This window comes from Octopus bimaculoides, chromosome 5 (assembly GCF_046866305.1).
Source record: "Octopus bimaculoides isolate indiv1 chromosome 5, ASM4686630v1, whole genome shotgun sequence".
NCBI classification, from domain to species: domain Eukaryota; kingdom Metazoa; phylum Mollusca; class Cephalopoda; order Octopoda; family Octopodidae; genus Octopus; species Octopus bimaculoides.
The window spans coordinates 342,413-366,486 of record NC_142932.1 but is presented as its reverse complement, the minus strand read 5'-3'; the positions used below and the strand labels follow the sequence as shown (position 1 = coordinate 366,486).

General features: G+C 38.8%; 1 protein-coding gene across 1 annotated transcript in view; it reads right to left on the bottom strand.

Moving 5' to 3' along the window:
* Positions 1–17,927, bottom strand: part of LOC106871247 (uncharacterized) — a 54,886-nt gene extending 36,959 nt beyond the window's left edge. The window contains exon 1 of the mRNA XM_014917600.3: positions 17,557–17,927. Coding sequence (XP_014773086.2) covers positions 17,557–17,593 — 37 coding nt within the window. The 5' untranslated portion in view covers positions 17,594–17,927. The remainder of the gene's footprint in view (positions 1–17,556) is intronic.
* Between the last annotated feature and the right edge of the window lie 6,147 nt (positions 17,928–24,074).

Sequence of the window (24,074 nt, the reverse complement as noted above, 5' to 3'; positions counted from 1 at the left end):
GTGCGTGCATGCTTGCGTGTGTGTGTGTGAGAGAGAGAGAGAGAGAGATAATTTTATAGGTGCAGGCTTGGCTGTGTGGATATGATGTTGATTTTGTAACCATATGGTTTTGAGTTCTATCTCATTGCATGGTACCTACGGCAAGTGCCTTCATATGGCTGGATGGTCTATTGTGCCTTCTCCAATTGTATTCTGTTCTGTGTTTGAATTCACATTCAGCAACTCATTATTCTTTTTTGCAGGTTGGCATTAGGAAGGGCATCCATCCATAAAAATCATGCCAAAACAGACCTCACTGGTGCTGGTGCCACATAAAAGAGTGGCTCTCAGTCCACTCTGTAAAGTGGTTGGTGTTAGGAAAGGATGTAAAAAGCAGGCCAAAACAGTGAAGCCTGGTGCATTCTTCTGGTTCACCAGCTCCTGTCGAACCATCCAACTCATGCCAGCACAGAGAACAGATGATGATGATGATGATGACGGTGGTGGTGGTGGTGGTGGTGATAATGATGATGATGAGGAGGAGGAGGAGGATGACAATGAACCCATATTGCACTTGGGTTTCTAATGCATTTACATGATATTGCTGCTTTGCACATCCAGGTTGAATTAAGGATATGCTGAAGGATGGTATTGAGATCTCTGGAATTGTGAAATGCAAACCAATTTGGGCACTGTGACTCAGTATAACGGGACTCTACTAAGCTTTGCTCCAGTCAAAGCAAACAACTTGGAGGTGATGGTGGCTTTTCTTTCTACCCATAAGAAACAGACTGGCAATAATCATAGCAGAATAGAAGTTACTTAAAGGTTCCCTGATAATGATATAGATGCTGATACCAGTTTCAGGAGCAGTGGCGAATAGCTGACTCAAAGTGTTATTACATCTTGTGATGGGAGGTGCCTACTTGAGACCAGTCTGAATCCAGCACTAGCTCAAGGAAATCATTTGCACTTTGTGGCCAGTGAAATGTTTCTCCATCAATCTCTGGATAATTGAAATTGTTTTCCTTGTTGCAGCCCTGAGAACGTCAAAATGCTGTGTCTTGATGGTAGTTTGCAAGAGGGTAAACTAACTACTCAGAGAAATATATCTCTTACAACAACTGATTCAATTGTTGGATATTGCTTCTTCATTTGAATTTGGATGGATGGTTAGACATGACAAAATTGCTATGATTTCATGTATAGGTAAAGTATGTGGCAAAACTGGACACTGTTCTAAAATTGGACAATGCCATGAGAATTGTGTTTCACATCTTTGCACAAAACTGAGAACTCTTTTTGAAATTGATGGGTTGAATTTGGTAAATGTGTTTTTATCTGCCTTCAATATACCACTAATTTCTCAATGATCCTTTGCCTAAAAAAGGCACATTAGGATTCTATGATGGATGTTTGACCTATGTATCTTCCCCAACTATCACGGCTGAACAAAAACCAACCATTCACAAGAAAATTGTGGAAATTCTACAACTGGTCTTTGACTCTAGATTCAAAGCAACAGATATCAAAGTAAAACTCCACACAGAATCATACAAAGAGAGATCATGTCACAATGCCCTTCTTACAAACTTGTCCACAACTATAGAGAAATCTATATGCATCAAGAAAGCCATAGAATCTGGCACATATGATGTGATATACCGTTGGTGTATCCGGGGAAATCATTGATCTATGGACTTTTGTCAACAATTCATCCAAAGACTTTGACTGTGTTTCTTCAAAAACTGTTCACTGCCTTGGTTGACTGGGATTGAAAGCCTGACTAGTCAGATTGACCACATTGAAATTGAGTTCTACCAAAGCACATGCAAACCATTTAACCTCTCCTAAGACTAGACAAACAAATCCAATTGTTTATCAAATTTGTCCAAATTTACCACCTGATATATATCCTAAATTATATACTTTGGTGTTCTTGAACCGTGACTCAGCCCCAAATGAGCACCAAATGAGTCTAAGCAATGATGGACCCATCTGAAAATTTGCTGAGTTTGGTAAGGTTTGGAAAAGAGATGCAAGTTTGTCTGAAGATATCAAACCAACAATGGGTGGCATTGAAGAAGCCTCTGGAAACTAAACAAGAACAATACACGATCTCTGATGTTTACATATGTACGTATGTACATGTCTATGTACGTATGTACATATGTATGTGTGTATGTGTGTATGTACATATGTATGTATGTATGTGTGTCATCATCGTTTAACGTCCGCTTTCCATGCTAGCATGGGTTGGACGATTTGACTGAGGACTGGTGAAACCGGATGGCAACACCAGGCTCCAATCTAATTTGGCAGAATTTCTACAGCTGGATGCCCTTCCTAACGCCAACCACTCAGAGAGTGTAGTGGGTGCTTTTACGTGTCACCTGCACGAAAACAGCCATGCTCGAAATGGTGTCTTTTATACATATATACATATGTACATTATGGATGTCCATAAAAAGTGTGTCTCATTTATATACCCATTAGTTGTGCTAAACATCCTTTCATGACGCTGAGTGTTAAAAAACACTGTATATCTCAGACCAGATGAGACAACTTGCCCCAAAGATGAACAAGAATGGTGGATATGAATATTCTACTGTCTTTCAGCTCATCAACATAGTAAATTTGATTCATCTTGGGTTGAACTGAATTGCTAGAGCTGCTTTTATTTCAAAATGTATGTATGTATGTATGTATGTATGTGTGTGTGTGTGTGTGTATACAATATATATATATACACATATATGCATATATATTTACACACACATGCACACACACACATATATATTACATCTATACATACATACATACATACATACATATACATATACATATACACACAAATAGATAAAGAGAGAGAGGGAGAGAGACATGTATCCATACAGATCCCTTGAAAGCAACACAAGAAAAAATGCCAATAAGATTTCTGTCTGTCATTGTTTGAGTGTGATTCAAGGGAGATTTGGTTGTTATTTTTCTGTAGCAGGTCGAGTAGTCTTAAATACACACTTAGAAAAACAATGCAAGCTATTCAAATCTGCATTTCCTTTAATTGTCAATCTCTTTGAAATGGACTTGAGTTGAAGTGAAACAAGTTATAATAGTATTTTTAAGTGTTTTAAAACAGTCAAGTATCTGACTATTTATGATTGTTGACAGGAATCCTGCTTTTGGTTTCAACTGATGGTAATAATGTTCGTGCCTTTCCCTAAGACATTAACAGAATTTTAAAATAGCTTAAACCACTAAGATATCTATCTGTCTATCTAACTAGCTTTGTCATCATCATTATCATTTTAATACCTACTTTTCCATGCTTGCATGGATCAATTTGATAGAAGTTCACCATCTTTTCTACAGTGTTCACAACCTTTCAGCGATGCAAAAGAAATATGTCTATAAAAACAGAATGGCTTAACGACGCGTTAGTGCAAAGCAGTGTTTAGGTATGAGCAGAATTTGGGCTAGTTGAAATATGTTTGTGACATATCTCAACCGCTAAAAGGTAAATACACTGCAGTTACCATGGACAAAAATCTCTTATTGTAAAAAAGTGAAAAAACACCCTGTTCATTCAGTGTTGCCATTTGTTAGGAATCTCAGACATCAATGCTTCGAGTTTTTTGACTCTTGTCAATGAGATATACCTAAGAGAGGCAACTCTGAATGAACTTTATAAAGTTGTAGTTTTATATTGGGTCATCCCATAAATAATGTGATTTTTTTCAATTGCATGAACTAAAAGTTGGATGGGGACGGGATAAACTACTTGCATCAACTTGCTATAAAAGCAGGTAGTAATTTTAGCTTGTCATTATTTTTAGTGCAAGTTTTGAAGTTTGATTTTAAGTTATTTTTTCAATGCTATAATGGAAGTGACAAAGAAGCATATTTGGCATATTTTGTTTTATGAGTTCAATAACGGCAACAATGCATTGAAAGTATGAGGAAAATTAATGCAGTATAGGGAGATTATTTATGCCATATGCCTATGGGCAATTATGGAGGCCTTTCACATAGGGTAGACAGACTGTGGACAGTTTATTGGTTTCATCCTCACATTTCTTCATAATTGGAGTGGAGAGTATGCTTTTGGGGTAGTTGTTACTCAATAGATTATTATTGAGCTTGATCATTTCTTCATGTTGGGTATCTCCGTAAAGATACAAAAGATATGCAGCCCATATGACATCAGGACAGTATTCAAGAGTAATACAACACTTCGCAAATATCTCCTTCAAGTAAAACCACCAATAGAAGAGAATATGACCAAAGACTGTGTGTACTCTATCCCATGCAGCTGTGGTAGGCTATACAAAGGTGAAACATGTCGCCCCCTCAAAATAAGGGTAGAGAAACATCACAGAGCTATGACACAGTGAGATATTGATAAATCAGGTATAGCTGATCATGTATGGGAAAATGGAGGCCACCTCCCCCTGTGGGATGGATTTAAAATAATAGACAGAGAGCACCACTGGAAAATACAAAAACTAAAAGAAGCAGCAGATATGCTAGGACACAATAACCTCCTAAGCAGACCGAGTGCAGATATGAACAGCATATGGGAACTGGTATTAAGGCAGGATAGGAGAATATTAGATTTATAAGCCCTAAAATTCACTCCATAATTGCCCACTATGGCGTAGTGGTTAAGAGCGCAGGCTACTAACCCCAAGATTCCAAGTTCGATTCCAAGCAGTGACCTGAATAATAATAATAATAATAACATCAAAGAATACCTTAGGAATGAGAACCCAGGTTTAAAATTTCCCCAAGATACTTGGAGAGTATATCAGCCAAAATGTTGTGTTAACAACAAACAAGATGAGGACAAATATCTGTCAAATGTAAATAATGTACACAATTCCTTATCTCTTAAATATAAAACAGTATATGGGGATCGGACAATAAGCGCAAGCCAGTGTCAACAGTATTCCAGAAATTCTGAGCCAGAAACTACAGCCTAGAAGATAAGCCTTGTCCTGGAAGATCTGTAAAGCTCAACAAGGATGTTGGTGGAACAAAATCCCATTGTAACTGTTGAGGAACTAACAGAGAAGCTTGGATTTGGTCATTCAACCATTCAGTGATACCTGCACACCATTGGAAAAGTCAGCAAATTGGGTCAATGGGTTCCTCACAAACTTTCGGAGTCTAATGCTTGGTGACATACAGTGAGGATGACATTCTAAAGGCTGGAGCAGTTCGAATGGGAAATGATGCCTCATCCACCATATTCACCAGACATTTCCCCATCTGATTATCATTCATTCCACAGTCTTCAAAATCATTTGGAGGGAAAAAATATGAATTCTGTAGACAAGGCCAGATAGATGGAAGAGCATTGTAGAAAATGAAGGAGAGTATATTTTAGATTAAAAAAGAACTTTGTTTATCTTAATTTTGAAAAATAAAAGAAGTCTAAAAAAACACATTATTAATGAGATAACTCATTATATAATTCAGTCAACACCTTGTGCACCAACAGATCACCCAATTGAGGTCAACAACAAATTGTTAGCACAAAGCAGTGCTTGGGTATAAGCAGAATTTAGGCTAGTTGAAGTATGTTTGTCATATATCTCAACTGCTAAAAGACAAATACACTGCAGTTACTGTGGAGAAAAATCTCTCTTGTGATAAAAAGATGTTCCTTCAGTGCCACCATCTATTAGGATTAGATATTTTATGATATCTTCTTAAACTCAATTGGGATACAACTTGACTTCCTTCTTTCTATGTGTTTAGAAAATATGTACCTGTTATATATTGGTGTACAATCAACTGGCTATTCACAGCCACTACACAAAACAAGCAATCCTTAATGGGTAAAAAAAAATTAATTAATATTATTGAAATTTTCTCAATAACACTAAGAGTAAAAGATGTTTTATATGACACATTCTACCAGTGTCCCAAGTGTGAAAGTGTTTCCTTAAGAAAACAAGTGGCGCCTGCCAAATCAGAAAGATCCATATTATTTAACTCTTTCACTGTGAAATTTTAAATTTCATAGTTATTCCAGTAATGCTGTTAAATATCTAAAGAAAAATAGATTTGGTATTTTCTACAAATGACATTGCCTCAATAAATTTGACAAATCTGAAGAGAAAATAGTTTCATGCATGACATTCTGCATGACATTCCTCAACGAAAGATAGATGGGTATATAAAACTGTTTTCCATAGTTAAGAGAACTGCTTTCCACAATTAATTTTGAGTGGATATATTTGATTTCTGCAGTAAAAAAGTTAAGAAGTTAACAGATAGAGAAGAATACATCTACGTTCCATTGGTACATGATGGGTAGCACAGAACCAATTGCTTCTAGGTAAACAGTAATCTATATGCCAGGGTTGTTACCCTGAAAAACAGTATGTGTTAAGATGTTATCTTAACCCTTTTGCTATATTCCTGTTGAAATACACTGTTTTTGTTTCAATTAATTTGGAAAGCAAAGAAGAATCTAAAATAACTTTGCAGTCATTGAGTTGCAGTTTGGAACATAAATTAAGATGAAATTTTAATAGAAGATTTCAATTTAGATCACTTTAAAACAAGCAGTTTTTATCATAGTACAAAGGGTGGCCACTCCCTCCTACATCCTGGATGCTGCAGTAAATGGGAGGATCACTGCTTCCATAGCCAAATGGAACAAAACACTGAAATATCAGGACCTGGCAATGAACTATCTCTTCCAGGCTGTGGCGTTTAAGGTGTTTGGAGGGTCTGGGCCACTAACAGCGAGGTTCTTGTCATCATTAGCAGCTTGCCTCACTGAGGGTGCTTGGCTTTTCCAACACCTTAGCCTCGCCATTGCCTGTGGTAATGCCGTGAGCATGCTGGCTTGCTTCAGTAGGCTCCATCGAATCTTATGGTGTACAACCAATTGAAGCACTTAGTGCTGCATTGTTGTTTGTTGTTTCTTTCTCTCCCCCCCCCTTTTTTTCTTGCTTTACTTTTGTACAATATATTCTTGCTCATATTTTGAAGAAAGTTAATGTTCTACCTTTACCAGCCTTTCGCAGACTCTATTAGTCACTTAAAAGGTAATAAATCAAGTTAATCATGGTAAATCATGGTAAAATTTGAATTGAAAACCTTACTCCAAGTTCACAATAATATTAGAGGCATTTTACTCATTACAAAAGTATTGCATTCCTGAAAAAAATTTCTGCAATGGGGAATTCTTGAACATGAAACATTTCCTATTGTTTCTCCTTTTCTGACTAGACACACATGCATACACAAACGAGTGTATGTACATATATGGACGCACACACACACACACACACACTCTCTCTTTCTCTCTCTCTCTTTCTCTCTCTCTCTTTCTCTCTCTCTCTTTCTCTCTCTCTCTTTCTCTCTCTCTCACACAATTTTTATGTTCACTTTCTATGTTGGCATGGGTTGGATAGGTCATCATTATCTGAGCCCCCCCCCCATTAGGTGCTATAGCTCTCAAAAACTAGATGCTCATAAGTGTTATTTGGTTTGGTTTCTACAGCTGGATACCCTTCCTAATATCAACCAACTTGCAGTGTAAACAATAGGTAGGAGCGGAATTTGCATGCAGTAAATGTAAATTTGGAAAGGGAATAATGATGACAGAAAGACCAGAAATGGATATTAGAGAGGTGGGGATGAGGGAGTATTGCTTGTACATTCCCACAGATGACCAAGGAGGGGGAACTGTAAAGAAGAGAAGGAAAGAAAGAATAATACACACACAATTACACTCACACATATGCACACATGCGCACACATACACACACACACTCAGATGTATATATACATACATGAGCACCGTCCGAGCGTGATCGTTGCCAGAGCAGCTGTCTGGCTTCCGTGCCGGTGGCACGTAAATAGCACCATTTGAGTGTGATCGTTACCAATGTCACCTTCCTGGCACTTGTGCCAATGGCATGTGAAAAGACGTTCGAGTGAGTTCGTTGCCAGTACTGCTGGTCTGGCTCCTGTGCAGGTGGCACATAAAATACACCATTTCGAGCATGGCTGTTGCCAGTACCCGCCTGACCAGCCTTCGTGCCGGTGACACATAAAAGCACCCACTACACTCTCGGAGTGGTTGGCATTAGGAAGGGCATCCAGCTGTAGAAACTCTGCCAAATCAGACTGGAGCCTGGTGTAGCCATCTGGTTCACCAGTCCTCAGTTAAATTGTCCAACCCATGCTAGCATGGAAAGCGAACATTAAATGATGATGTGCGTGTGTGTGAGCTTTCTCTCAGTTTCAGCCTACAAAACTCCACTCAAGGCATTGATCAAATTGAGGTTATGGTCCAAGCTCCAAGACACTTGACAAACATGCTGCTCAGTAATATCAAACCCAAAACCATATGGTTGTAAAGTGAACATCTTAATGACAAAGCCATGCCTGTTTGCCATCTGATTTGATGTTTTACATTCTAATCAAATGAATTTGCATTTCTTTAGGACAGTCATGGGCAAAGTATAGCCCACAGGACTTTCTGAAAAGTTTGCCGAATGAAAAATTACTTCGAAATTTTTAGTAGTGCTGTCCACCTGATGATAATCCCCTCTCATCTTGGAAAATGTTGTCCAAGCCTGCTTTAGGGTTATAGACAAGGCACCCTATCAGTAACAAAGGTGTAAATATGTTATGATTTTCAAGTCTTTTTCAATTACCTTAAGTGATAAAAGTAAAGTGAAATAGCTTAAAATTCATAAATAGAAAATAAGACTCAGTTTGCCATGAATATATGTACAAACTCAACTTCCCAATAGTTCTCAAGTCTCAGCTTGCCAGAACTTTGTCTTCACACTCTGTTTGCTTCAAGTTCACTACATTCAGCATGCCAGTTGTACATCTCCAAACTGAACTAATAGATCATCCCAGCTTGTTAGGGGTATGTCCCTTGGCTCAGCTTGAACGAATGACCCGATATGTGAAATGGCAGCAATATATGACAAATGAATGCTTTTAAGGAGACCTTCCCAAAGTTAACAAGAAGATCAGGCTGTGGCTATCTGGTCACAGCCTGCAGCACCCTGAACTTGAAGCATCCAGATTAGTCTTGTGGAATACACTTCATGGTGACATAAGAAGAGGAAAATATTGACAACTATTGTTTCTCCTTTTCTGACTAGACACACATGCATACACAAACGAGTGTGTGTACATATATGGACACACACACACACACACTCTCTCTCTCTCTCTCTCTCTCTCTCTCTCTCTCTCTCTCTCTCTCTCTCTCTCTCTCTCTCTCTCTCTCTCTCTCTCTCTCTCTCTCACACACACACTCTCTCTCTCACACACACACACACACAATTTTTATGTGTGGTTTCATTCCAGACCAGAAACTGGTCTGGAATGTATCCAAAGACCTTGAGGCAGTGAGGAACCAAGACCTGTGGTGGGTGGACATTGTTGCTGTGGCCTGGGTTGGAACCCGGCCATCATAATGATAATAATAATAATAATTCAGTTTACCAGCAGCTTAACTCTACACTCACCATACCAGGAATTACTTTCCCGACTCAGAATAAAATAATTCACTCCAGATTCAATATGTCAGAAGCTTATCTCAAGTGTTTGTTTCTCTCTGCACTGCCTTTGCATTTTACAAGCATTTATCAATTTTATACTCTTTTCCTAAAAGTCACTTCATAAAAATTTTAACATGCGTTGTCAATACACCATACACCGATGATGTAAATAGTTATTTCTGAGGAAATACAAGTCACTCCTTACATCCTTTGTAGATAAATATCACACTAACTGCAAAAACGTGTCATATTTAATCCTAGATATATAAGGCATTTTCACTTTATGGGATTGAGCTTAAATGGTTTTCAAAAAATATTATTCATTCTTTTATTCTTTCTTTTATTGGTTTCAATCACTGGAGTTTGGTTTTGTCAGGGAATAGCTTTTGATGGCTTTAGTGAATTATATTGATACCAGTATTTAGTCTGATACACATTTCTAACTGTTACTGAGTATCAAATAGATTGAGTTCACTTATTGAATTTAAAGAATTTTCTCAAATAATATGGAAAAAATACTAAAGCGAACTTATTCCAAATAATGCTAGCACACAAACACACCACACTTTTGCACACAACCATATGTGTGTGTGTGTGTGTGTGTGTGTGTGTGTGTGTGTATATTTATAGAGTTATCTGAATACTAAAGGTTTAAACAAGTTCACTACTGTCACTGACATTGTCAAGAAGAAAGCTTTTGACTAAAATTGTGTGTTGCCTCCTGACATTGATGATAGCTTTGAGAAAATGGTGAGTAATTGTTAACCTTGTCATTGGATCAGGTGAGAATGGCCAATATTACAACATCAGGTCATGTGAACCAAGCAGACTATGAGGTTGTGCTGGAAAGTTCATTTTCAGCACAACCTCATATCTCCGCTTCATGAAATCTGTATTTCCAACGTATAGAAGAATAAAAATGTGGTGACTAGAATATCCACTTATAAGAGTGGTGACGAGTTTATTCAAAACTTACATCAGACATTAACATTTTCTTGTGATACAAAATAAAAGAAAAATTAGCTAACATGGAAGATTTACTAGCCTCCGTGGAGTTGCAACAGCAACAATAGTTACAACAGCAATTACAACAACCACAACACTTTTGGAGAAAGATAAAATGCTGAGAGCAGTGAAAAAAGAAAGAACCTGTTGAAAGCCACCGACCAGATTTGTGGGTGGTGTAAGGTCCCCTCCCAACCCAGAGTAACGTGGTGGTGGAACAAGGAGGTAGACAGGGCTATTAGACAAAAGAAACAGGCTTGGAAGGACTGGAAGAACGGTGGTAGCAGGGAATTGTACCAATGTGCCAGAAGGGAGGCTAGGCGACAGGTTTATTTAGCCAGAGGGGAAGCAGATAAGGAAAGATTTGCCAATGTTCTGCGCCGTGAGGACCAAAGACTCGAGGTATTTCGTGTTGCAAGACAGTGTAGGAGAGAGAATAGTGATGTTGTAGGAGAGAAATGTGTTCGCATGGATGATGGTACGCTTGCATTAAATGAGGATGCAAAGAAAGAGGTCTGGAGATGCCACTACGATAGATTGCTTAATAAAGAGAATGAATGGGAGAAAGAGAGCCTGCCTTATGTCGACCCAATAGAGGGACCAGCTATCCGAGTTGATAGTACCAGGGTAGATAAAGCAATTAAGAGTATGAAGACCGGGAAAGCCCCCGGCCCATCAGGAATCACTGCAGAGATGCTCAAAATATCTGGCAGTGTTGGCTATAGCCTAGTCACCCGTATTACGAACCAGGTGATACACGAAGGAGTCATACCCTATGACTGGTGTAGCAGCATCATAGTCAACTGCTACAAAGGTAAAGGGGACGCTTTAGATACAAATAATTACAGAGGCATCAAGCTGCTAGATCAGGTTATGAAAGTTACAGAGAGGGTCATAGCCCAACTAATTAGGGAGCGAATCAATTTAGATGAGATGCAGTTTGGGTTCGTGCCAGGTAAAAGCACTACTGATGCCTTATTTCTAGTGAGACAGTTGCAGGAGAAATACCTAGCTAAGGATAAACCTCTGTACCTGGCTTTCGTTGACATGGAGAAAGCCTTTGACAGGGTCCCCCGATCCCTTATCTGGTGGTCAATGAGGAAACTTGGGATAGAAGAATGGTTAGTGAGAGCTGTGCGAGCCATGTACAGAGATGCTGCCAGTAAGGTGAGGGTTGGAAATGAGTACAGCAATGAATTCCGGGTAGAGGTAGGGGTCCACCAAGGTTCCGTCCTCAGCCCCCTATTATTTACCATAGTCCTCCAGGCAATCACAGAGGAGTTCAAGACAGGTTGCCCCTGGGAGCTCCTCTATGCTGATGACCTTGCCCTAATTGCGGAGTCACTATCAGAACTAGAGGAGAAGTTTCAGGTGTGGAAGCAAGGTCTAGAATTGAAGGGCCTTAGAGTCAACCTAGCTAAAACCAAAATCCTAATAAGTAGGAAGGTAGATAAAACACAAACCCCTTCAGGTAGATGGCCCTGCTCAGTATGTAGAAAAGGAGTAGGTAGTAACTCTATAAGATGTACCCGGTGCAAGCTATGGACACATAAGAGGTGCAGCAACATCAAAGGCAGGTTAACTAGCAAGTTAGTTTTTGTTTGTGGCAGATGTTCAGGTGCAATAAAGACTGCAAACAAACAGGAAACAACTTCTATCTCATTCCAGGGTGAAAAACTAGAGGTAGTCGATAGCTTCCGCTATCTGGGCGACCAAGTTAGTAGTGGGGGTGGGTGCGCTGAAAGTGTAGCTGCTAGAATAAGAATAGCCTGGGCAAAGTTTAGAGAGCTCTTACCCCTGCTGGCGACAAAGGGACTCTCACTCAGAGTAAAAGGCAGACTGTATGACGCATGCGTACGAACAACCATGCTACATGGCAGTGAAACATGGGCTGTAACTGCTGAGGACATACGTAAGCTCGCAAGGAATGAAGCCAGTATGCTCCGTTGGATGTGTAATGTCAATGTGAATACCCGTCAGAGTGTAAGTATCTTGAGAGAAAAGCTGAACATTAGAAGCATCAGTTGTGGCGTGCAAGAGAGACGATTGCGCTGGTATGGACATGTGGTGAGAATGGAGGAGGATAGCTGCGTGAAAAAGTGCCACACCCTAACAGTTGAGGGAACCCGTGGAAGAGGTAGGCCCAGGAAGACCTGGGCTGAGGTGGTGAGGCAAGACCTTCGTACATTGGGCCTCACCGAGGCGATGACTACGGACCGAGACCTTTGGAAATGGGCTGTGCGTGAGAAGACCCGGCAAGCCAAGTAAGATCGTTGCCAGTGCCCCTGGACTGGTTCTTGTGCGGGTGGCACATGAGATGCACCATTTTGAGCGTGGCCGTTGCCAGTACCGCCTGACTGGCTCCTGTAGGATTTTCGAGCGAGATCGTTGCCAGTGCCCCTGGACTGGCTTGTGCGGGTGGCACATAAAAGACACCATTTCGAGCGTGGCCATTTTCGTGCGGGTGACACGTAAAAGCACCCACTACACTCTCTGAGTGGTTGGCGTTAGGAAGGGCATCCAGCTGTAGAAACTCTGCCAAATCGGACTGGAGCCTGGTGTTGCCATCCGGTTTCACCAGTCCTCAGTCAAATCGTCCAACCCATGCTAGCATGGAAAGCGGACGTTAAACGATGATGATGATGATGATGATGAATACTAAAAAAAGAGAAAGAAGATACCATAAAAAGCAGGAAATTGGAAATTGAATGGAAAAAATATGTGGAGTTTTCTTAAATGACTCATATTTAGAAACAGTCAGACTTGGGATAGGTTAAGGAAAATGGATCTTTTGAAGACTGTGGATGGCATTGTTATGATGACCTAAGAATAGGCTGTAAAGCTACATTCATTCAGAAGACTTGTAAATGAGGAGATGATATCATCACCATGTCAATTATATGGTGAAATAGAAGATAGTAGCCTATTTAAAATCAGAATGTAAGAAACTAGCATAGAAACAGTACAAAGGCTAAAGATATGACAAAACTGGCACAAAAAATTGTAACATAACTGTGTAAAATACATAACACTGTAACAAAAATCTAATTTTTTTTTGTCTTTGGTTACTTAGAGTTATTTCCTATTTACTTCTACCTAGAAATCACTATCTAGGAAATGACTACCATTCCCTTCAAACTTTGCTTTTATGACCTGGACATCAATGTTTTGAAACTTAAGTGCTGAGTTGTTGAAGTAGAAATATCGTTATAGCAATTATTCTACTCAATACCACAAATTTGCTCGTCAGTTACTTCATCTTAACCACTTAATCACATATTGTTAGCCACTTATTGGCTGACGATATGTGCATCTCTGATCATGAGGAGTCGTTGAGGAGCCATCATAGCCATGTGTTGAGAGGGATTCTTTGGGGTTTGAATAAATGTAACAAAAGCAAAGTTTGAAGGAATAATAATTATCATTATCAAGGCCAGCGATTTTGAGTGGATGAAATTAGTTGATACCATTAACTCAAGTACTTGACTGATACTTATTGACTCTGAAGGGATGGAAGGTAAAGTTGATCTTGGTACACTTTCAGCTCAGGGTTAGACAAAATACTGCAAGACAGTATTCTACAAATCCACCATCCTAGGCCAAATACTTTTTGATGATGATGATGATGATGAAAATAATAATAATAATCCTTTCTACTACAGGCACAAGGCCTGAAATTTTGGGGTGGGGACTAGTTTATTACATTGACCACAGCACATTGTGCCCAGAGTGGGAATTTATCATTTTTGGAAGTTTTCCCCCAGATGTTTAAAATGTATATTTTCTGGTTCTCTAAACTCAAGAGATTACAAAGCAAAAAACCAAAGTAGGACCTTTGTAACCGAGAGAGACTTGAAGATCATCAGGGAAAGGCTTGGAAAAAGAGGACAGAGCAGTGTGGATCATCTGGTCATAAAACACATGGCAAATCATCCCCAGACTCAAACCACAGTGGATCAATAAATGCTACAGCAAAGGTCTCACTCGAAGGAAACCGAGGGTTCTGTGGCCTACTGCTAATGAGAAAGGGAAATATAAGGAGTTTGAAAACAAGGTATGTCAGGCTCTTTATAAAATGACAAGATCTACAGTGGAGAAATTGAGCAAGTTAACAAGCTCAGTATCCGATACAACAAAGGAATTATTTGGAGTGAAAGATAGTATCGGATAAGCGAAAGGAAAGTATGGATCAAGCAGGAGGATCAAGAAAATGAAATAGTTGAGGAAGAAAAAGACTAGCCTAAGAAAGCGATGGAAATGTGCCGTGGAAGACAAAAAACCTGGCTTTGTGCTGCTGTACGATAATTTAAAAAGAAAATGTTGATTTGTGCAATGACATATCTGCCGATATGAACGACGAAAGGAAAATAAAAGGATCTCGGGGACAGTTTCTGAAGGACCTGTATGGAGTTACTAAGAAGCTGTTCACTGAACTGAAGAGTGGCACTTTATCGTGCACAAAAGAAGAACTGGATGCTCTTATCAAAGAAACCTACAGTGATCCACACCGTAACCAGCCACTGCCACCTCTAAATGGGTTAAAGAATCTCTTAGAACCTGATATCAAATTTCAAATTGGGGACATTAGGGAGAAAGAGGTCAATGATTTCGTGAGAAAAGCTAGAGCAAAGAGTGTCCCAGGAGGTGATGGTGTCTCATATAAAGTATACAAATATTGCAATCGTTTGTGAAAGAAGCTCTTTGTCCTCCTCCGACAGCTGTGACATGAAGAGACTCTAATAGAGGATTGGTGCAAGACAGAAAGCATATACGTGCCGACGGCGATATCCTTATTGAATGTGGAAAGCAAGAACAGTGACATATTTACAGAGTAATGGATATGTTGATGAATCTGTTCAAAAGGCCAGAATCTTTGGGATCCAGTTTCGAGATGAGGTTTACAGCTGGAGATTTTACAACAAATTGGCACCAATTGGTGTTTGGCATTGCTGCTGGCTGCACAATATCTGTCATGTGCAGTTCTATATTTAAGAGATGAGGAATTATTTACATTATTTACATTCGACAGATATTTGTCCTCATCTTGTTTGTTGTTAACACAAAGTTTTGGCTGATATACCCCCCAGCCTTCTTCAGGTGTCTTGGGTTCTCATTCCTAAGGTATTTTTCGATGTTATTATTATTATTATTATTATTATTATTATTATTATTTTCATTATTATTATTAATCAGGTGACTGCTCGGAATCTGGTGTTTTCTGTCTATTATTTTACCTTCATCCCACAGGGGGAGGTGGTCTCCATTTTCCCATACATGATCAACTATATCCAATTCATCAATATCTCCTCGAGTCACAGCTTTGCGATGTTCATCTACCCTTATTTTGAGGGGGCGGCATGTTTCGCCTTTGTATAACCTACCACAGATGCATGTGATAGAGTACACGCAGTCTTTGGTCATATTCTCTTCTATTGGTGGTTTTACTCGAAGAAGATATTTGTGAAGTGTTGTATTACTCTTGAATACTGCCCTGATGTCTTATGAGCCACATATCTTTTGTATCTTTACGGAGAGGCCTTTCAAATAGGGTAGACAGATTGTGGACAGTTTTTTGGCCTCATCCCCTCTCTTCTTCCTAATTGGAGTGGATAGTATACTTTTGAGATAGTTGTTGCTTAACAGATCGTTAACAGGTCAGCTTGTGGTATACAGATGTCCTGAATCCATACTTGGTGCGTGTTATTAATACGTCCAGGAATGCCAACTGATTGTCTGTTTCCTTTTCCATTGTGAACTGTATGGATGGCTTTATTGAATTCACATGATCTAACAGCACTTGGACATCTTCCTGGTGGGGCCAGAGTATAAAGGTGTCATCAACATATCGCAGCCATAGTGTTGGTTTTAGTGGTGTTGATCCTAAAGCCAAATTCTCAAAGTATTCCATGTATATATTCACTATTACCGGTGGTAATGGTGAACCCATAGCTAAACCCTCCTCTTGTCGATATATATTAGTGTCCATTCTAAAGTAGGTAGTTTCTACACAGAAGGTCAACATTTCCATCAATTTTCTTATTGGTATACTAGTGCGTTCTTTTTGATGGATGTCTGTCACTAGTTTTCCTTGAATCACCGATAGTGCTTCACCAGTTGGGACTTTGGTGAACAGACTTATCACATATAGACTCACCATCTGGTTGGATTCAATTGGGGTATCCTTGGTCAATTCTGCGAAGTGGGGGGAATTCTTCACATACGATGTTGACTTTCCTGCTAATGGACTGATTATATCCACAAGGAAGCGGCTCAGTAGATGACATGCTGAACCTCTACAGCTCACTATAGGTCTTAATGGAATACTATCCTTGTGAATCTTGTGTTTGACTGGTACTTATTTTATTGACCCTGAAAGGATGAAAGGCAAATTCGACCTTGGTGGACTTTGAACTCAGAACATAAAGCCAGAAGAAATGCTGCTAAGCATTCTGTCCAGTATGTTAATGATTTTGTCAACTCAATAATAATAATCTTTTCCACTATAAGGCACAAGGACTGGAATTTTGGGGGAAGGGACGAGTCAATTGCATCAACCCCAGTGTTTCACTGGTACTTAATTTATCAAACCTGAAAGGATGAAAGGCAAAGTCGACCTCAGCAGAATTTGGATGCAGAACACAAAGACAAAAGAAATGTTTCTAAGCATTTCGCCCAGCATGCTAACGATTTTGCCAGCTCACTGCCTTAATAATAATACTACAAATAATAATAATGATTTCATATTTTGGCATGAGGATAGTAATTTGAGGGAGGGAGTAAATCAATTGCATTGACTCCAGAACTCAACTGGTACTTATTTTATCCACCCCAAAAGCACAAAAAGCAAAGTTAACCACAGAGGAATTTGGACTCAGAACATAAAGACCGACAAAATGCTGCTAAGCATTTGGCATGACATGCTAACGATTCTGTCAGTTCGCTGCCTTAATATTAATGATAATAATTGTAATAATATTAATGATAATAAAAGTAGCAAGCACATTTAAATTAAAAGTTAACTCACCGGGATGTATTATAGAGTTGTTTTTAAAAGAACTCATTCCGTTATATTGGTTCAGTATATTTATGAAGACTATCTGTTGATCAGCAAATAAATGTATATATAAAATATATGTATGTATGTATCTCTCTCTCTCTCTCTCTCTCTCTCTCTCTCTCTGAAATAATAGTTATCTATTTATGTGTACGTATATATATATGTGTGTGTTTGTGTCTGGACATTTGGAAAATATTTCCTTTACTGTTTTTGTTGTTCTTTAAATAAATGAGCACAAATGAAATAGTATTAAACAACGATTGCCAGACGGAGCACAGGATATAAGGAGGGGCAAGAAAATTTCAGAAGCATGAATGAGATGACAAGAGGAGAGGTGTGAGGCTAGAATCAGAGACAATAAATATGAATTGGTGTATAATGAGTTTACAGCTTATTGCTATTATTATTATTATTATTATTTGCTCTTGTGGCAAATAAATGAAATCATCATCAACATCATCATCATCATCGTCAGCAGCAGCAGTAGTAGTAGTAGTGGTTATTGTTGTTATGGTGGTGGTGGTGGTGGTAATAATTGTATTGGCAGTGGGGGTGGAGATGATGGTAGTGGTAGTGGTAATAGTTGTGGTGGCAGTAGTGGTGATGACAGTGGTGGTGGTGGTGGTGGTGGTGGTGGTGGTGGAGGAAGAGATAATAGTAGTGGTGGGCAGCAGCAGCAGCAGTAACAGTATAAATAATAAGTTTCTAGGATGCTACAATTCATCCTTTATTCTATGCTTTCTTTATTCTGTGGTTTCTGTTTCGTGGTTTTTCGGAAATGCGTGCTACAAGACAACCGGCCATGCAACAAGCCACTGGTACTGCGGTCACTAGCTACACTGACCTCTCACCTGTTCACAAGAAAGTAACATCCACCACTACCACCACCGTCACCCTCACCAATACCACCATCACCACCACTATCACCACCATCTTCATGGTGATGATGACAGCAACAACAACAACAGCTGCCTGATAGCCATCAGCACCACCTCCACCACCACCACCACCTCCACCACCACCGACGGTCATGCAGTCTTGACAATGAACAATTGAAAGCAATTGTTGAATGAAACCCATGTCAAAGTGTCAGAGAAATATCTCAAGTACTTGGTGTCAGTATTGCAACGGTCTCATGCAATCTGCAGAAGATTGGTAAGAGGAAAATGCATGAGCTCAGTGAAAATCAAAAAGTTCGGCGTTTTGATTGATGCTCTTTCTGTGAAACACCAATGATCCTTTTCTTGGCCGAATAGTCACTTGTGACGAAAAGTGAATTCTTTATGATGACCCTTAAACAATCAGGTAAATGGCTTGATCATGATGAATCCCCCAAACACTTCCCAAAGCCGAAGTTGCATCAGCAAAAGATTATGGTGACTGTCTGGTGGTCTGCAATTGGTGCTGTCCATTACAGCTTTCTGGAAGCCAATCAGAGCATTACAGCAGAGGTTTACTGCAATGAACTCGTTGAAATGCATGCTCACTGCATTGGTGAATTGGCTTGGCCCAATTCTGCTCTATGATAATGCAAAGCCACATGTTGCAAGAATGATACTGCAGAAACTCACAGACATAGGATACGAGACTTTATCATATCCTCCATATTCTCCTGATCTTTCACTCACTGACTACCATTTTTTTAAAGCATTTAAACACGTTTTTAAGCGATAAAATCTTCAGGTCCAAACCAGAGGTGGAATCAGCTTTCAAAGATTTCTTAGCATCAACGCCAATAAGTTTTTATCAATGAGGCATAAATATTCTTGTTGATCGATGGCAGAGATGCATAGATATTCATGGCTCATACTTTGACTAATCAAAATATTTCTATTGTTAATTTTTCCAGAATAAAATTATGTTTCTGAAATCAGCCATTATTTTCGGAACAAGCTAATAATACAAAACAGAATAGAAAACATTTATGACTTAGGTCATTTGCATAATTTAAAGAAAAATTAACTAAGAGAAATAACTCAAAGTGGTTAGTAGCATGAATGGGTTTGTAAAATATCATGCAAAATAAATTCTTGAATTATTAAAATTAGAGTCATCAAGAGATCAGACTAGAAACATAGCCACGTGACCACATTTTTTTTTTTTTTTTTTTTTTTTGTGGGCAGTAACATACTTGATTTTATCAAATACAAGGCTTGGATCTTTTTTAAAACGGGGGCCACATTTTTCATTAACGAAACACTTTGAAACTTGGAACACTGGTAGAATGTGTCATATAAAACATCTTTTTCTCTTAGTCTTCTTAAAAAAAAAAAGAAATCCATAAATTATTCCATGTTAAAGTTGTCGTATTTCTGTAATTTCAACCAATCACTGACGTCCATTCAGCCGATATACATTAAGTGCCGACTACATAAACAAACGATTCTGAAACAATTAACCCTAACCCTAACCCTAACTCTAACCCTAACCCTAACCTTAGGGTTAGGGTTAGGGTTAAAGCAAATTTAAACTGAAAAAAGCAAATAAAACGAAGGTATGGAGATTAAATACGCTTTACATCACTTAATGAGCCAAAGGAGTAAATATAAACAACTGAATACTTGTCAGTGATTGGTTGAAATTATCGAAATAAGACAATTTTTTACATGAAATAAATTCGAATACAAAAATATTTTTCTGTTCTATAACACAAAATAGATAAGTATACGAAGTTTGAAAGTCTTTCCGTACCAAAAACACTATGTAAAACATTAATGAAAAATGTGGCCCCTGTTTTAAAAAAGATCCCAAGGCTTTACTTGACTGGCACTTATTTCATTCTTTCTACTCTGGAAGGGCGAAAGGACACAATCAGCCTTAGTGAGATCTTAAGCCAGAACATAAAGCAAAATAAAGTATTATTTAAGTACATAATTTAATGTAATACTCATATAAAAAACTAAAGCAAAAAATTCCTAGATGTGGATAGAGTAATAAGAAGAAGAGAACAGATAGGGGAAGAGGGGGGAATGAGAGGTATGGAGGAGGCAGGTAGAGGAAGAGGGAGGCAGAAGAAGAGAATCTCACAGAATCTCTGAAAGAGGCTATGGACACAGCTCTTCTTCCTGACTAGACAGTAAGAAAAAAATAAAAAAGATAGAATAAAATAAAAGCCCTAAGAAACCATTACTATTGTTCCAAGCATGACGGAATGGTAGAAAGATTAGAACATTAGGTCAGAATGTCTTGTGGAATTTTGTTATATGTCTTTATATTCTGAGTTCAAATTCAGCCATAGATGAATTTGCTTTCCACCCTTCAAGAGATTAATAGAATAAGTAATTAGTCAAACACCAGATTCCATTAAATCAGTCATTCAAAATTTCTATAAGAAAACTTTATTATTATCATTCTAATGTTATATTGTACTATAGAATATGGTTCTATAGATTTCTAGCCAGTATTGTACATCTATATACATGTAAACCCCTTGTATGTATATACCAAGTTGTATCAAAAGTTTTTTTTGTATTTCAAGCTTTAATCAATAGTCCAAACAAATTACATACATTAAGCATTCATTCATCAAAATATATATCCCATCATATTCTATTGTCTGTTGGCACCATTGTGCCAGAAGCTGAATTGCGTGCTTACACCATTTTGGCTGGTTTAGCGGCAAAGGACACTCTGCACCTTTTTCAACCTCATCCATTTTGTTGAACTTCCATCTACGCACGTAATGATCCACTGTTTAGAAAAAGGGGTAGTTTGATGGTACAAGTTCTGGACTGTAGGCAGGGTGAGGCAGCACTTCCACCCCCACAAGCTTGCACTTGGTCACATTGGCAGGGTGTAGGAGTGTGTGTCTTCAACTGATTAATGCTGGGTGGTAGCTTTTCAGAGTATCATACACTTGCTGCAATTGTTGAGTGTAAAGGTTAGCATTCACAGTATGACACTGCCATCTGGAATAAGCTCAAAGTGCAACATCCCCTTGAAATTCCATCAAACATACAACATGACCCTCTGTTCAAAAAGCCCTTATTTAATAATAGGTTCTGAAGCCTGGCTGGAATGAAGCCACTGATCTCTCTCAGTAGGATTACAAAAACAGATCCATTTTTCATTCCCAGTTACAATTCAGTGCTAAAGACAGGTATTTCAAGGTTTGCTAGCAGTTGTTTAAAAATGTTCAGATGTTGTTGAGCCTGGTCATTGGTCAGTTCATGATGAGCTTCTCGATAGCATCTTTTCCCAAGGCCAAACTTATGGAGGTGGTGATGATGGTGCTTTGTGAAGGACCAACTTCTGCCAACAATGTACAAGTGCTTGTGCTTGGCTGTTGTTCAACCATTTCCATCAAGGCCTCATCTTCCACAACAGGTCTCCCTGACCTTGGTTTCTCTTTGAGGTTGGTGTAATCTCCCTTGCAATGTTTGAACCAGTTTTGTGTCTCATGTGCATTAACAGTTCCTGAGCCTTCCACATCATTAATTTCTTCTTTTGCTGTTCTTGCACTCAATCTTTTTTCCCACAGATAGTATAAAATGGCCCTAATTGACCTAGTTGCAATTCTTTTCACTACTCATTAGCAATGCTGTAAGATAAAGGATAAACAATTATTATTTATTCTGACCGAGATCTTTGGAAATATGCTGTCTGTGAGAAGACCCGGCAAGCCAAGTGAGACCTAAATCCAAGGCCTCTGCCAGAATGCGTACCTTCCTACGTTGGACACTAAACTCCACTTGCGAAGACCTGTTGAGGCAAGTGAAATCGAACTAATTTCGACGGATGGCACACATGCCAACGTCGTCTCCTTCATTGGAAACAGAAACTCGGCTTGCGAAGACCTTTTGAGGCAAGCGAAATCGTGATGACACTTGTGCCAGTGGCACGTGTAAGGACATTTGAGCGAGATCATTGCCAGTGCGACTGGACTGGCTCCCATGCAGGTGGCACATAAAAGACACCATTTTGAGCGTGGCCGTTGCCAGTACCACCTGACTGGCCTTCGTGCCGGTGGCACGTAAAAGCACCCACTACACTCTCTGAGTGGTTGGTGTTAGGAAGGGCATCCAGCTGTAGAAACTCTGCCAAATCAGATTGGAGCCTTGTGTAACCACCTGGTTCACCAGTCCTCAGTCAAATCGTCCAACCCATGCTAGCATGGAAAGCGGATGTTAAACGACGATGATGATGATGATGTTACATATGAAAATAAAGAATAAACAATTCAACAATAACCAGACAAGTTGTATGAAATTAATAATATAACATGGAGATACAAATTGCGGAAAAAAAAAAAATTCGTCAGTGAAAATCCCAAATAAATTTTTGACTCAATCTGATACAATATCTTCGTGAACAGAAAAAGAGTGACTAGCCAGGCAAGTTTAGATATATATACTGAAATTTCAGCAGTGACTCAGTAACCTACTTTTAACTGTTTTTAAAGATATTGCTTATAAACCAACTATTACTCAGGGCTGTAAGTAAATTAGATAGACCAGATTAAATGTGTCACACATATGTCACACTGTAACACATGCATATGTATATATATATATATATATATATATATATATATAACACAAATAATATATAGTTATATGCATATATCCATACATATATGTACATACCGACATCTATATGTATACATACATGCATATATGGGTACAGGGCATCACAAAAAACGCTAAACACAATGAGAAATGAAAATATAAAGACGAAGACAGAAAACAAACTTTTTTCGAACAACGAAAAAAACAAACAAAGAAACGAGACATGCAGCATAAAGAATAAGAATATATATATATGCATGTGTTTTATATATACATACATACATAACATGCACTCACGTGTGTGTGTGTGTGTGTATCTGTGTGTATATGTGTGCATATATATATATATATATATATATATATATATATATAAAGTGAGAATTTACAAAAAAACAAAAGACGAAGATGGGTGTGTAAACAACAAACAGATGTATTAGTTTAACGCTCGGGAAGTGAGAAAGTCTTTTATGTTTCGAGCCTACGCTCTTCGACAGAAAGGAACACAGAAATAAACAGGGAGAGACAATAGAAAAAGGTTTAGTGGCTAGCGATCTATCATGGCGGATGCCGGACAGAGGGGGTCACACAGGAGAGCTAGGAAGAAGGGGAGATAATAAAATAGTGGTGATCCCAAATCAAAGGTGCGCGTGTGTGTGTATGTGAGAGCATGTATGTGCGTGTGGGGCTGGGGACATTGATGTGTGCCTGTGTGCATTTGTAGGTGTGTGGATGATGGTGTAGGTGCTGGGAAGTGGTCAGTGCTAGTTAATGCATTGCTACATATGTTTCCACAAGTCATGTTTCTTAAGTCTGCATTCCTGGGATGATTACAGTACAGTCCGTAGTATCCATGGACATTGGATAGATCATGTAAAGTTGATGTCAGCGTGTGTGTGTGTAAACCCTGTTTTGCAATTTCATCTATGTAAAACCCTTTCATTCTACAGCAGTATGTGGCAATTTGTATATTTGAACCAC